We start from the raw sequence: 17,083 nt of genomic DNA, 5'->3' as shown, positions 1-17,083 counted from the left end.
ATCTATAAATAAATAATTAAGTCTAGATATTGATAAAGTCCAAAATTCTAATCAATAAATGGGGTTGCTCTCCATAGCACAGTCCAAGATTTCCCCTATGCACATACCGGAAAAAAATACGGCATGAACCAAACGCCCAGTACGGATTTGGAATACAATTTATAAAACAGAAAATCAGAAATAAATATTTCACATCTTATAATAAAATAATAATTTTGGGTTATGATATTTCATACCGAAATCAGAACGGATACAAATACACACATCATAGGGTACCTAATATGTGCAACAGAATGGATAACGTGTACGACATATACAACGTCACCATAAATCAAATTCTGGGTACAGCCACGTATCCTGAACAAATATCAAAATGGCCAAAAACTCCTCCCAAGAGCTAACAGAAGGATACGCCATGACCAATCACAGTGTCACGGAAGTGTCATGTCACTGGTACCGCAATGACATCGCTGTAGTACTCCTGTTAACTCGGTATACCCTAAATCACACTAAGGGTTCAAAATGAAAATATTCTCACAAAATTTAAAAATCACATGAGAAAAATGATACAAATTTCCAAAGTAGGTGAGTGTCATAAATAATTTTTGAAAACCGCATACAGAGATATCTAAATTTTCAAAATCAAATTTTAAAATAATTTTCGGAAATTAAAACGGTCAAAGCAAATATTAACGGAATGAACAGAAAGTAGAACATAATGAATCAAATAAATATAATGGACAAGAGGAGTAACGGTGAATAAAAAAGGGACATAATCCGTACCTCGAATATCGTAACTAAAGTAATATCAAAATCTGCAAATGATGTGCTAAATCCCCGACCCGTGATCTAATTACAAAATTATTACAAAATTAAAATTTATAATTAATGTTTGTTGCTTCTTAATTTATTCAAAAATAATTTTTTATCAATACACAACTATTCGACTCCGAACCAGTACATTACATGTCCTCGAATTTAACACTAAGAGACCAAATGTCATGTCATTATTACATTTACTATTATACAATTTGTTTAAACGAATGCACCTAACTACCACACTGCTTACTAATTTAATAATACATATACTTAAAATAGTTAGATTGCAAATTAACTACCATTGTCACCATTATTAAATAATTAATTATAAATTATGACACTAGTATAATTGGACTCACTAGTATAATTGGACTAAGTACATGTACACCAATTAAATTGTTTTAATGGTAAGTGGCATACATAAAATCAATTTAAATTATAACTAATAAATAAGTATATTGAGGTAGTGAAAAATCCTCACAAAATTTTTATTTTATATAAATAATTTAAATAACTTGAATCATCCAGTTGCCACACTATCATAGTCTAATCAACCGCAATTAAATAAAAGCTCACATATGCATAATCTAACTTAATAATTTTAAAGTAACATAAAAATTAGAATTGAAGCAGCAGATCTTGTGGATTAAACATATGTATAAATAATAATATAATTCGCACTTGAATAATATAACATAAATAACATTATTATGGATACCAAAACTGAATGATAATAAAATACAACATGGTTCCTAGTTGACACTAATGACGTGATTTGACAACAAAGAAACAAGGATGGCCATACAATTTATTACTAAATTTGTGTGTTGTGTGTGCTCTATCAACAATTGACAAGGTCACATGCGAAGTGCTTAGCTATATGACTAATTATAATAACAGTCAATAAAGAGTTACCTTATTCAATGAAAACAAACAAAAAAACTACTACAAGGCTCGATGACTCTGTTTTCCTCTAAGTCTTTATCCGCCTGCTCTTCTAGGATTTTTCTTCTCTTTTCCTTTGCTTGCGTAAATTAAGAATACCCGTGTGTTGATTCATATATATATATATATATATATATATATATATATATATATTACACAAGGTATCCTCTAACTATTATAATTAGAATTATAACAACTAATTACTATTACTTTTATTTCTATGCTATTTAACAAATAAATTAAAATCACTTATTTTAATTTTAATTCAAATCTTATTATTATTATTATTATTATTATTATTATTAAATTCTCGTATATTACATATATACCCCCCCTAAATACGATTCCGTCCCCGGAATTAAAAAAAACTAAAAACTCGTACCTGAATCGAATAAATACGGATATTTCTCACAAATAGATTCTTCTAATTCCCAAGTAGCCTCTCTCTCCGGATGATTTTTCCACAAATTTTCACAAACGGAATGGCGTTCTTCCTCAAAATTCGCTCCTCTCAAGCTTCTTCCTCACAAGAAAGATCTTTTCAAATCTTATTCAATGGATACTAAACTACGTGTAATGGATGATATTTATAGCCCCTCAAAATAGACACATGAAACACATTATACACATGAGATAGTTGTGGCGGCAATGCAACTCTCTACGATACCAAAACCTCAAAAGGTCCAACATATCTCGGACTAAGCTTTTCCCTCATACCAAAACGCTTGGAATACAACGGCAATCCCAACTCCACAAAGTGTAGGGAGCTCACTCGCCTTCTTAAAACGGCCAGATCGACGTTTTGGAGAAGGTAACTTGCAGGTGATTCTTACGCTCTATTTTCGCAATCTTGATCTTTTGGTGACCAATGCTGGGCTTTTTTTGCCATCTCTAAACAAGCTATCAAGAACAGAAACCAAAAGAAAAGCCAATGGAGCAATGTTTATGCATGTTGAAGCTCTGATTTGTAGTGTAAAATCATTGCTATTTATAAGAGGCTTGGCATTTACACTGAAAGCTGGCAACAATTATAACCTCCTAATCTGTTTTAAGGAAATTAAACATATTGTACCTGTGACAATATCAATGATTCGGGGAGTTACAAAAATCTTATTTCTTAATGTATGGATATTAGTAATATTAATGCTATTGCACAATTTTAATTCAAATTAAGCCAATAAATTTTATTATTAAATACTTATTCTAGCGAATTTGTTATTCTGCCGGTTGTCACCACCACTCTCATTTTACTTAATCTAGTGAAAATTTCCTTAAAATTCACATGAAAAAATAATTCGACAATATCTACGTATAAGCTAATTATTTAGCAGTGTCCGTTTTGACTAAATTTTTTGCTGTGACTTACGTGTCAAAAATTCGGTATTGTAATTTCCTTTTAAATATATTTTTCTTACCAGAAAACATGATTTGCATAAGATTTTTAAGATATTACGATCCGTAAGACGTCAATGTATCAAATAATGGGAATAATCTATTATTCATTTAATAATATGGCCTAAAAGATTTTTTGTTGGAGGAAGGTTCAATTGATGAAAAATATGCTAACACCTCTTTATAGGAAGATATAATCATGAATACAGAAGTTTTTGGGGATAGAATTATTACCATACAATAATATTGGCTAAAATATGATGGAAATTTTGGTGCAATTTTAGTAAAACATGATAAAATTTCATTCCATTTCTGTTGAATGGAAGCGTAAGTGCCTTTTAGGAGATATACAATGTGAATCGGAGTAAGTTATCCTTGTGCTGATGTTCAAATTTGGATCGGATTTAATTAAATTCATATTTATTTAAATTTGTTGGATTGGATTGAGATCGGATCAATTTCAGATTTTTAATAACATAATTTATATCCAAATTCATTAGGATCTCCGATTATCGGATCGGACCTCCTAATCCATTTAAATTTTTTGAGATGAATAATTTTAATTTAACATGGTTCAATAATAAAAAAACTTAAGCACACAAAACTATTTTAGGTCAGAGATGTTGTGAAAATAAAAATTTGGAAATATGTGAAAAAAGTTCAGTTTAAAATAATTATAAAATAAATACATAAAAGTAAAACATTGTAATTTAAGAAATATATGAATTAATTATATAAGTCATTTTTAAAAATTAAAATAAAAAAATGTTGTGAATTGTGAATAAATAAAATATTATGTATGAAAATAATTTCTGACGCACATGATTCACTCATTATAATATGATAAAATGTGGTGTGTAAAAGAAATTTTAATATGATGAAATAATAGTTACTTTGAATCTTATGTTGTTATTTTACTAATTACGCTATTAGATTAAATATTTATGATGATAATTCCTTAGTGCACATCTCGTTGATCAACTTAAATCTTCCTTTGTGTACCTATGCAAATAAAGTGACAGTATCGTTTTTCAGAGAACAAGTTGCATTTGCATTATATTCAATAACATTATCATATACCTTTGCCAAGAAACTAGCAATGTTTCTACAATAGGTTGTGCCCAAAGAAGTTAAGAAATACTATGATTCTACTCAAATTTTGATGGCAATCCTCAGCATGTTAAACACTGATTTTCGATTTTACGATGATAAAACCGTGAATAGACAAGCTTTAAAAGATTAGAAGAAAGGAGGATTGCTTTTATTGTTATGAAAGAACGCGGAACATAGATTGAACTTATGTCAATCAAGAACCAAGCACCAAGTATTGTGCGGGAGTTCTAGTGTGAGGACTGGTGAGGAATCCTTTGAGAGAAAGTGGAAACAACAAGAACCTCACTCCCTCCCTCCCTCCCTCTCTACGACCCTATCTAAAATGCAGTCGGCTTATTTTTCGGATAAAATTGGAACAAGAATCATATATCTCCTCTTCCTAAAAATGCAATAGCAAATAGTTATATAATATATGAATAATATTTATTTATTAATATTATTAACAGGTCCGGTTTTAATCAATTTAGGTGGAATATTTTATCGAAATTGAAACATTTAAATTGAAATATTTTTAATTTTTTAATTTCAGTTCAAAATCATTTTTATTTGAATGGAGTTTTCATGTTTTAGTACTAGTGTCAATTCATTTTTTATTTTGTTGAACGATGATTTGTACTTAAACCTGACAATTTGTTCATTTTATATTCTTTCACGTCTTCTTGTACTTTCGTGTTTAGTTTAAATGAATACTAAATCCATCACTAGTTAAGAATTCGTTTGTGTACATGTACGTGCATGTCGTGTAATTTTGTGTTATATTTTATGTAATTTTGACCAAAACATTATTTAAATATTATAATTTCGATTAAATTTTTAGTCTCATCCCATCCAGACTATTTGGCTAACATAGAAAAAAGGCAGCATTCCGTTCCCGAGGGACCTTAATTGAGTCCGTAAAAATAAAACCTGTTCAACAAAGTACTTCTCGTGTTACTCAATATATTTGTTTTTAACCTTGAAATAAAACAAAATCACTGTATTCCAATTTTAGTAAAATAATGAAGGATATTCCATTAGTAATGAAAAAGGGTGGAGGGGAAAAAAGGGTGGAGGGGATCCTTATATGTGTAAATGTTGTTCAGGTCGATTAAAGGGTACAAAAAATAGTTAGAACTAAATATGAAAAGTATGAAAAAATATCTCGTAATGTATTTAACCATAAAATCGATTATGCTCCTGCAGAAGTGTCTACTTGTTACAAAATCTCATTTGTCAAATTATGGATTTCATTTCTTAAAAAGGCCGCCCTACTCGAAACGAACAAAATATTATATATATTTAGCCGTGTAATTCGAGGAAGCAATGAAGAAGCTTTTGGAAGGTGGTTGGTCCAGGGTTTGCGGACTAATGTAAGTTCTGTTATGTAAAGTTGTTTATATTATATTATATTATATTATATTATATTATATTATATTATATTATATTATATTATATTATATTATATTATATTTTATTTTATTTTATTTTATATTATGTTATTTTATAGTTGGGACTAGTGTACTTCTTTTCGAAGTTATACTAGTCGGTTTGGTATTGAATTGAGAATTATTTTAAAAGAAAGTGAAAAATATATTTATTGAATTTGGAATTATTGTTTCTAGAACTGTAATCTTAAAAGATCTTGGATTAGTTTGGGGTCATACATGTTAAATATCTTTTGCTGACATTTGTTTATTAATTAAACAATTTATCTTGGATTGAGGTTTCATCGTGATGACCAAATCCTCTGACCCCGTATATGGATTTCATTTACTAAAAAAAAGGTCGCCCTATTCGAAATGAATAAAATATATATATATATATACATATACATATATATCGTAAACGAGGATATAGTAGAGGTTGAAAACAAGACGGTATATAACTTGGTTTTGGAAGATATGGTACTAAAACTTGTAGAGACGGTCGTCTTTCAGATCGAGCCATTGAAGTAGCGCCTCAAGTTATAATCGAACAACTCCAGCAAATAATTTAAAAAAATATGGAGACATGGGTAAGAGTTCTCGCATATCTTTTTATTACTAGCAGAATGGGAAGCGAAAAGAAAATTCTATATGTTACATTACTCGTATATGCACGTGACACATTTTACTTGAAATATGTGTGGTTAGTTTGTCAAATGCACGACAAGCCCTCGTTCCCTTCCATATTTAGGTTCCTCCAGTTGAGTCGCAAGTGAAAATAGTCAAAGGTCTCATTCAAATCTAATTTATAAATTAATCAATTGCTTTTTCTTTTGTTTTAACATTTTCACAAAATAATAATTTTTCTTTTCAATATTTTTTTTGTTAGGAGTACTTTTATTAATTGAGTTTAAGTCAATAAGTTATAAGTGTTGTCAAATTTTTGAATTTGAAATTTTTTCTATTTTTTTATAAAAATTATAAATACAATATACATTTATAAAATATATTTAAATAATTTTAAAATATTTCTTATATATGTATTTATGTCAATTTATATCTATTCATGTCGTGTAACAAAGGTAAATTCAAACCGCCTCTTAATTATTTATTTAATTACAATTACGTGTTTGTGTACAAAAAAGATAAACCGAAATACGAAAAAAAATTATGTCGTATATGAAATTGTTCACTGTAATTGTACCGTATAATATGTATTTATGGCAAAATTATTATTTGTTTCAAAATGAGACAATAAAAAAGAACAAACAATTATTATTTCAACCAAACAACCCTCTACTACAAAATATTAGGGGTCCAAAATATTATTAAAAAATCCAATCTTATAAATATTAGGGGTCCAAATAATTATTACAAAAGATAACTTTTCTCGTAATAATATGAGATCTTGCAATTCATGTGCGTCTGCGAATTAAATTTCAACATTTGTCCTGACAAGTCAATTCATAACTACTTTAATACAAATTTGGGGTTAGGTCGATTTTGGTTACCTACTCATGCCCAAAACCCCTTGCAGCGTTACTTCTCAAATTCAGAATCAGATAAATTCCCTCATCTCCAAAACCCCTGTTCGCATATACTGTACATACACACACCCATGCTCTATATCTCAGAGCCACTAAAACTCAGACCTTTTTACCATAAACCCCCCAATTCGTATATGTTTTAGTTAAACCCGACAATTCGTTTGTTTTATATACTTTCAAATCAGGAAACTTTTATGTTTAGTTTAAATGAATAGTAAACCAAAACATGACTAGTTAAAAATTCGTTTCATGTTATGTACATTCATATCATAATTTCGTGTCATATTTTGTGTAATTTTAAATGAAACATTTTTTTTAATATTAAAAATTTTAATCTCGTTCCATCTGGCTGGCTGTTTGGCTAACAGAGAAAAAGGGTAAGATTTCGTTCCCGGGGGATCTTAATTGAGTCAGGAAAGATAAAATATGTTTAGAAAAATACTTCTCATGTAACTAAAGACATATGTTTTCAATCGAGAAACAAAACAAGATCATTGCAGTTTTAGTAAAATAAAATAGTAAGGATGATCCATTAGTAATGAAAAGAGGTGGGGGAGTTATATGTATATATGTTAATTAGATCGATTAAAGGGTGCGAAAATGGCTAGAATTGAATGCGAAAAGTATAGAAAAATATATCGTACTGTATTTATACATCAGAAAATCGATTATGCCTTTGTGGAAGTATCTACTCATTACAGAATCTCGAGTGTTAATGTGTAAATTTTATACACTACAAAAAAAAAGTCATGCTATATCTGAAACGGACAAAAAATAATATATACATTAAAGGTAGATATAGTGGGGGTTGGTAGATGTTAATATCCTATTTAAATTTGTAGTCTGAGTTTGTCAAATGCACGACAAAACCCTGTTCGCTTCAAGATCCAGTTCCTTGAGTCGCAAGTCAAAGTTCATCTTTCAAATCTAATTTATAGATTAATCAATTGCTTCTTCTTTTTTATTAAAATTTCAAAAAAAAGTTGGTAATTTTTCTTTCCCAATATAATTTGTTTTGATATGAAAAACAAGATTATAAGTTACACGTTCATCGAACTCTCAGTGCTTAAGTTAGTTGATGATGGCTATTTGAAACGAATGATGCCCACAGGGCTCTCTTTTTTTGATAACTTTTCAATAGTAATTGACATTTTAAGCTTAAAGAATATTTAGACATATGCAGCTGACCATTTTCAAAAAACAATATCCATTACAACCTCAGAATAAACTTCAGATCAAACTGTTTGTCAAATTTAAGTTACAACTTTAACCAATAGATAGAAAAATGAACTTTCTTTTCCGGTTCAAAGCCACACAGCATCAATCAAAATGGAGACTCAGAACTGTCTAGCAAGACACAAGCTCAGATTACGCAGCAAAGTTGCTCAGACCAAAATAACCATTACCATATCCGTAACCAGGGACATGAGAAGCAGGATCAATCTGATTAGGCTTACCTTCAAACTGATTAAAGGCCCTGTGTCCATTAAAACCAAAAGGTGGCAAATTAGAATTTGCACTCTCAATCAAGATGCTATTAGCTTGATTGTTCACATTTTTCTTCAACGCTTCCATGCAGTCCTTCAATTGTTGAAGCTCATCAAATCCCATCTTTTCGACTGGAGATTCCCACCAAAACTGGCTCTGGCTAGCTTGCCTCATGTCATCAAGTGCCTCTCCTCTCTTCCTCTCACCCTCTAGTTCATTGAAAATCTGTGTGAGATGGAAGTTCAGCTCGCAAACAGTCATACTACGATGAGCTTCAACGAGATGGAGAGTGCTTGAGTTTGAAGGTGGAGGATTGCGACTAAAAAACCAATCAATTATACCTTCAACATTAGGATGTCCAAAGGAGAACACTTTTCCAGCTGGAGAAAAGACTATAATGGCAATCTCAACTCCACAAAGTGTACAGAGCTCACTCGCCTTCTTAAAAAGGCCTGATCGACGCTTTGAGAAGGTAACTTGCAGGTGATTCTTACGCTCTATTTTGGCAATCTTGATCTTTTGGCGGCCAATGCTGAACTTTTTGGCCATCTCTAAACAAGCTTTCAAGAACAGAAACCAAAAGAAAAGCAAATGGAGCAATGTTTATGTATGTTGAAGCTCTGATTTGTAGAGTAAAATCATTTGGTATTTATAAGAGGCTTGGCATTAACACTGAAAGCTGGCAAAAATTATAATCTCCTAATCTGTGTTAAGGGAATCAAACATATTGTTCCTGTGACAATATCATTGATTCGGGGGTTACAAAAATCTTATTTCTTAATGTATGGATATTACTAATATTCATGTTATTGCACATTTTTAAATCAAATTAAGCCAATAAATTTTGTTATTAAATACTTTTTGAAGCGAATTTGTTATTCTGCTGGTTGTAGCCACCATTCTCATTTTACTTAATCTAGTGAAAATTACCTTAAAATTCACATGAAAAAATAATTTGACAATATCTACGTATAAGATAATTATTTAGCGTTTTGACTAAATTTTTTCTTTGAATTACGTGTCAAAATTCGCTATTGTAATTTCCTTTTAAATATATTTTTCTTAGCAGAAAACATGATTTGCATAAAAATTTTAAGATATTACGATCCGTAAGACGTCAACGTATCAAATAATGGGCATAATCTATTTTTCATTTAAAATAGAATTATTACCATACAATAATATTGGCTAAAATAGGATGGAAATTTTGGTGCAATTTTAGTAAAACATGATAAAATTTCATTCCATTTCTGTCGAATTGAAGCGTAAGTGCCTTTTTAGGAGATATACAATGTGAACCAGACTAAGTTATCCTTGTGCTGGTGTTCAAATGTGGATTGGATTTTATTAAATTCATATTCATATTCATTTAAATTGTTGGATTGGATTGAGATTGGATCAATTTCAGATTTTTAATAGCGTAATTCATAAACAAATTCATTAGGATCTTCGATTATCGGATCAGACCACTGGATCCATTTAAATTTTTTGAGATGAATAATTTTAATTTAACATGGTTCAATAATAAAAAAAAACTTAAGCACAAGAAACTATTTTAAGTTAGAGGTGTTGTGAAAATAATTTTTTAAAAAAAAATATGTGAAAATAGTTCAGTTTAAGATAATTATAAAATAAATACATAAAAGAAAAATATTGTAATTTCAGAAATATATGAATTAATTATATATGTCAATTTCAAAAATTAAAATAAAAAAAATGTTGTGAATTGTGAATAACTAAAATATTATGTATGAAAATAATTTGTGACATACATGATTCACTCATTTGAATATGATAACATGTGGTGTGTACAAGAAATTTTAATGTGATGAAATAATAGTTAATGTGAAAATACAATAAAATAACTTATAAAATTAGAATATCAATACATATAAATTAATTTTATTAATTGATTATAGTTAAATTTTATTTATATATAAATAATGTATAAATGTATAAGTTTAGTAGTTCGGATGTGGTTTTTATCGACGAGTAAAAATCCATATCCACTTCTTAATGAATCGAATCCTTGTAAGATTGGATGGGAATAGAGCTGCAAATGAACAGAGCCGTTCGTGAACAAAACTCGGGATCGGCTCGTTTAAGTGAACTCGGCTAGGCTCGTTTTCTTGAACGAGCCGATCGCGAACAAAAATATAAGCTCAGATAATTAATCGAGTCGAGCCGAGTTTTTTAATATTCGGCTCGGACTCGGCTCGTTTAGCTCGGACTCGGCTCTAACTCGTTAACTCGGTTCAGATAATTTTTTAAATATAACATATACTCCCTCCGTCCCTTTCAATTGTTTACATTTTTTAGAGAGTGGCCGACACGCATTTTAAGGTGCATATAAAGTATAGTTCTGTAATTTTTTTTACAATTTTATTTTCTGAATAAAAATTAAAATATTCAACTTTTATTCAAAAAAAGAAAATTGTAAAAATAAGTTACATAACTATACTTTTTATGCACCTTAAAATGTGTGCCGGACACTTCCCCAGAAATGTAAACAATTGGAAGGGACTGAGGGAGTAATAAATATTTACTAATCACTTTTATAAAGATTTTAAATTTTTTTAATTAAAATTTAATACTAATTTTAAAGTATAATGATTAATGTTATAAAAATTCAATATATATTTTAACAATAAATAATTTAATTAATTTCATACATATAACTAGAGCTTGATTACTTTAACAAATAATTTCTAATTAAACTTAACACTAAATTTCACCTCACACTTTTATTAGAGGGGTCTATGATAAAATCGATCAAAATTACAATTTCAAATAAATTAAAATAGTGAGTTCTTAAAATAAATTATAATATTTTTAAGAAAAACATAAGATAATTTTTGACAATCGACATCAACAATTTAAAAGTAATGTATAATTTCTAAAGTTATGAATGTCTCATTAATTTAAAATAAAAATGATTTTGTTCTTAAAACTCGACTAGTGCAAAAAATTGATAAGTGTGGAGTGTGAGTGTGAGTATATAATTGTAGATGAAATTAGTATTTGATCTCCATAAAAATTATAAAGTTATAAATTATACCTTAAGCTTGGTCGATTAAAAAATATATGCGAACTATTAGTGAACAACCCGACTCGGATCGAGTTCGGTTCGGCTCGGTTATTCGTGAGCAAACTCGTGTCCGGCTCGGCTCCTTTATAAACGAACCGATCGTAAACATTTTTTCGGTTGGGTTTTTAAACTCAGCTGGGCTCGGTTCATTTTTAAAAAAATTATGCTCGGCTCGGCTCGGACAGAACTCGGCTCGGTTCTGTTCGTTTGCAGCTTTAGATGGGAAGGTGGGAGCAGAGCTGTTTTTGGAAGAATGGGAGTTGAATACTACTAGTTTGTAACACCCCTTCTTAAAAATTAGAAGGGGGTATTACCTATCATAAACCTGCAAACAGAGCACTAATATATTTCTAAACAATAAATAAACAGTGTAAAATCTCCAAAAATAATATTAAATCAACAAACTGTCTAAACCAAAAATATAAATGTTAAAATCTCTAAATAAATAATTAAGTCTAGATATTGATAAAGTCCAAAATTTTAATCAATAAATGGGGTTGCTCTCCATAGCACAGTCCAAGATTTCCCCTATGCACCTACCGGAAAAAAATACGGCATGAGCCAAACGCCCAGTACGGATTTGGAATACAATTTATAAAACAGAAAATCAGAAATAAATATTTCACAGCTTATAATAAAAAAATAATTTTGGGTTATGATATTTCATACCGAAATCAGAACGAATACAAATACACACATCATAGGGTACCTAATATGTGCAACGGAAGTGTCATGTCACTGGTACCGCAATGACATGGTTGTAGTACTCCTGTTAACTCGGTATACCCTAAATCACACTAAGGGTTCAAAATGAAAATATTCTCGCAAAATTTAAAAATCACATTAGAAAAATGATACAAATTTCCAAAGCAGGTGAGTGTCATAAATAATTTTGAAAACCGCATACACAAATATCTAAATTTTCAAAATTAAATTTTAAAATAATTTTCGGAAATTAAAATGGTCAAAGCAAATATTAACGGAATGAACAGAAAGTAGAACAGAATGAATCAAATAAATATAATGGACAAGAGGAGTAACGATGAATAAAAAAGGGACATAATCCGTACCTCGAATATCGCAACTAAAGTAATATCAAAATCTGCAAATGATGTGCTAAATCCCTGACCCGTGATCTAATTACAAAATTAAAATTTATAATTAATGTTTGTTGCTTCTTAATTTATTCAAAAATAATTTTTTTATCAAGACACAACTATTCGGCTCCGAACCAGTACATTACATGTACTCGAATTTAACACTAAAGAGACCAAATGTCATGTCATTATTACATGATGGCTATTTGAAACGAATGATGCCCACAGGGCTCTCTTTTTTTATAACTTTTCAATAGTAATTGACATTTTAAGCTTAAAGAATATTTAGACATATGCAGCTGACCATTTTCAAAAAACAATATCCATTACAACCTCAGAATAAACTTCAGATCAAACTGTTTGTCAAATTTAAGTTACAACTTTAACCAATAGATAGAAAAATGAACTTTCTTTTCCGGCAAAGCCACACAGAATCAATCAAAATGGAGACTCAGAACTGTCTAGCAAGACACAAGCTCAGATTACGCAGCAAAGTTGCTCAGACCAAAATAACCATTACCATATCTGTAACCAGGGACATGAGAAGCAGGATCAATCTGATTAGGCTTAGCTTCAAACTGATTAAAGGCCCTGTGTCCATTAAAACCAATAGGTGGCAAATTAGAATTTGCATTCTCAATCAAGATGCTATTAGCTTGATTGTTGACATTTTTCTTCAACGCTTCCATGCAGTCCTTCAATTGTTGAAGCTCATCAAATCCCATCTTTTCGACTGGAGATTCCCACCAAAACTGGCTCTGGCTAGCTTGCCTCATGTCATCAAGTGCCTCTCCTCTCTTCCTCTCACCCTCTAGTTCATTGAAAATCTGTGTGAGATGGAAGTTCAGCTCGCAAACAGTCATACTACGATGAGCTTCAACGAGATGGAGAGTGCTTGAGTTTGAAGGTGGAGGATTGCGACTAAAAAACCTATCAATTATACCTTCAACATTAGGATGTCCAAAGGAGAACACTTTTCCAGCTGGAGAAAAGACTATAATGGCAATCTCAACTCCACAAAGTGTACAGAGCTCACTTGCCTTCTTAAAAAGGCCTGATCGACGCTTTGAGAAGGTAACTTGCAGGTGATTCTTACGCTCTATTTTCGCAATCTTGATCTTTTGGCGGCCAATGCTGAACTTTTTGGCCATCTCTAAACAAGCTATCAAGAACAGAAACCAAAAGAAAAGCAAATGGAGCAATGTTTATGTATGTTGAAGCTCTGATTTGTAGAGTAAAATCATTTGGTATTTATAAGAGGTTTTGCATTAACACTGAAAGCTGGCAAAAATTATAATCTCCTAATCTGTGTTAAGGGAATCAAACATATTGTTCCTGTGACAATATCAATGATTCGGGAGTTACAAAAATCTTATTTCTTAATGTATGGATATTACTAATATTCATGTTATTGCACATTTTTAAATCAAATTAAGCCAATAAATTTTGTTATTAAATACTTATTGTAGCGAATTTATTATTCTGCTGGTAGCCACCATTCTCATTTTACTTAATCTTGTGAAAATTACCTTAAAATTCACATTGAAAAAATAATTTGACAATATCTACGTATAAGTGAATTATTTAGCGGTGTCCGTTTTGACTAAATTTTTTCTCTGAATTACGTGTCAAAATTCGCTATTGTGATTTCCTTTTAAATATATTTTTCTTACCGGAAAACATGATTTGCATAAAAATTTTAAGATATTACGATCCGTAAGACGTCAATGTATCAAATAATGGGCATAATCTATTTTTCATTTAAAATAGAATTATTACCATACAATAATATTGGCTAAAATAGGATGGAAATTTTGGTGCAATTTTAGTAAAACATGATAAAATTTCATTCCATTTCCGTCGAATTGAAGCGTAAGTGCCTTTTTAGGAGATATACAATGCGAACGAGACTAAGTTATCCTTGTGCTGGTGTTCAAATGTGGATTGGATTTGATTAAATTCATATTAATATTCATTTAAATTTATTGGATTGGATTGAGATCGGATCAATTTCAGATTTTTAATAGCGTAATTCATAAACAAATTCATTAGGATCTTCGATTATCGGATCGGACCACTGGATCCATTTAAATTTTTTGAGATGAATAATTTTAATTTAACATGGTTCAATAATAAAAAAAACTTAAGCACAACAAACTATTTTAAGTTAGAGATGTTGTGAAAATAATTTTTTTTTGAAAATATGTGAAAATAGTTCAGTTTAAAATAATTATAAAATAAACACATAAAAGTAAAACATTGTAGTTTCAGAAATATATGAATTAATTATATATGTCAATTTCAAAAATTAAAATAAAAAAAATGTTGTGAATTGTGAATAACTAAAATATTATGTATGCAAATAATTTGTGACATACATGATTCACTCATTTGAATATGATAACATGTGGTGTGTACAAGAAATTTTAATGTGATGAAATAATAGTTAATGTGAAAATACAATAAAATAACTTATAAAATTAGAATATCAATACATATATATTAATTTTATTAATTGATTATAGTTAAATTTTATTTATATATATAAATAATTTATAAATGTATAAGTTTAGTAGTTCGGATGTGGTTTTTATCAACGAGTGAAAATCCATATCCACTTCTTAATGAATCGAATCCTTGTAAGATTGGATGGGAATAAAGCTGCAAATGAACAGGACCGTTCGTGAACAAAACTCGGGATCGGCTCGTTTAAGTGAACTCGGCTAGGCTCGTTTTCTTAAACGAGCCGATCGTGAACAAAAAAATTAGCTCAGATAATTAAACGAGCCGAGCCGAGTTTTTTAATATTCGGCTCGGACTCGGCCCGTTTAGCTCGGACTCGGCTCGAACTCGGTAACTCGGCTCAGATAAATTTTTTAAATATAACATATACTCCCTCCGTCCCTTTCAATTGTTTACATTTTTTAGAGAGTGTCCGACACGCATTTTAAGGTGCATATAAAGTATAGTTCTGTAATTTTTTTTACAATTTTATTTTTCTGAATAAAAATTAAAACATTCAACTTTTATTCAAAAAAAGAAAATTGTAAAAATAAGTTACATAACTATACTTTTTATGCACCTTAAAATGCGTGTCAGACACTTCCCCAGAAATGTAAACAATTGGAAGGGACTGAGGGAGTAATAAATATTTACTAATCACTTTTATAAAGATTTTAAATTTTTTTAATTAAAATTTAATACTAATTTTAAAGTATAATGATTAATGTAATAAAAATTCAATATATGTTTTAACAATAAATAATTTAATTAATTTCATACATATCACTAGAGCTTGATTACTTTAACAAATAATTTCTAATTAAACTTAACACTAAATTTCACCTCACACTATTATTAGAGGGGTCTATGATAAAATCGACCAAAATTACAATTTCAAATAAATTAAAATAGTGAGTTCTTAAAATAAATTAGAATATTTTTAAGAAAAACATAAGATAATTTTTAATAATTTTATTTCTCAACCACTTAAATGGGCTTACTTCCTTATTTTATTTTATATCTCGTTTCTAATCTAAAACAATTTAACTAAAATATCAAAAATTACTAAATTTTTGACAATCGACATCAACAATTTAAAAGTAATGTATAATTTCTAAAGTTATGAATGTCTTATTAATTTAAAATAAAAATGATTTTGTTCTTAAAACTCGACTAGTGAAAAAAATTGATAAGTGTAGAGTGTGAGTATATAATTGTAAGATGAAATTAGTATTTGATCTCCATAAAACTTATAAAGTTATAAATTATACCTTAAACTTGGTCGATTAAAAAATATATGCGAACTATTAGTGAACAACTCGACTCGGCTCGAGTTCGGCTCAGCTCGGTTATTCGTGAGCAAACTCGTGTCCGGCTCGGCTCCTTTATAAACGAACCGATCGTAAACATTTTTTTTCGGCTGGGTTTTTAAACTCAGCTCGGCTCGGTTCATTTTTAAAAAAATTATGCTCGGCTCGGCTGGGACAGAACTCGACTCGGTTCTATTCGTTTGCAGCTCTAGATGGGAAGGTGGGAGCAGAGCTATTTTTAGAAGAATGGGAGTTGAATACTACCAGTTTGTAACACCCCTTCTTAAAAATTAGAAGGAGCTATTACCTATCATAAACCTGCAAACAGAGCACTAATATATTTCTAAACAATAAATAAACAGTATAAAATCTCCAAAAA

At 29.8% G+C, this 17,083-nt stretch overlaps 2 protein-coding genes across 2 annotated transcripts; both read right to left on the bottom strand.

Annotated features, from left to right (window-relative positions):
* Positions 1–8,587: 8,587 nt before the first annotated feature.
* Positions 8,588–9,256, bottom strand: LOC141702383 (agamous-like MADS-box protein AGL62). The gene has a single exon (XM_074506078.1). The coding sequence runs from the start codon at positions 9,254–9,256 to the stop codon at positions 8,588–8,590; it is 669 nt and encodes a 222-aa protein (XP_074362179.1).
* A 4,118-nt stretch (positions 9,257–13,374) lies between these two features.
* Positions 13,375–14,043, bottom strand: LOC141702382 (agamous-like MADS-box protein AGL62). Its single transcript, XM_074506077.1, has one exon. It carries the CDS (start codon positions 14,041–14,043, stop codon positions 13,375–13,377), a length of 669 nt encoding a protein of 222 aa, XP_074362178.1.
* Between the last annotated feature and the right edge of the window lie 3,040 nt (positions 14,044–17,083).

Source organism: Apium graveolens, unplaced genomic scaffold (genome assembly GCF_009905375.1).
Source record: "Apium graveolens cultivar Ventura unplaced genomic scaffold, ASM990537v1 ctg4977, whole genome shotgun sequence".
Classification (NCBI taxonomy): Eukaryota; Viridiplantae; Streptophyta; class Magnoliopsida; order Apiales; family Apiaceae; genus Apium; species Apium graveolens.
This window is presented reverse-complemented; position numbering and strand designations above follow the sequence as displayed.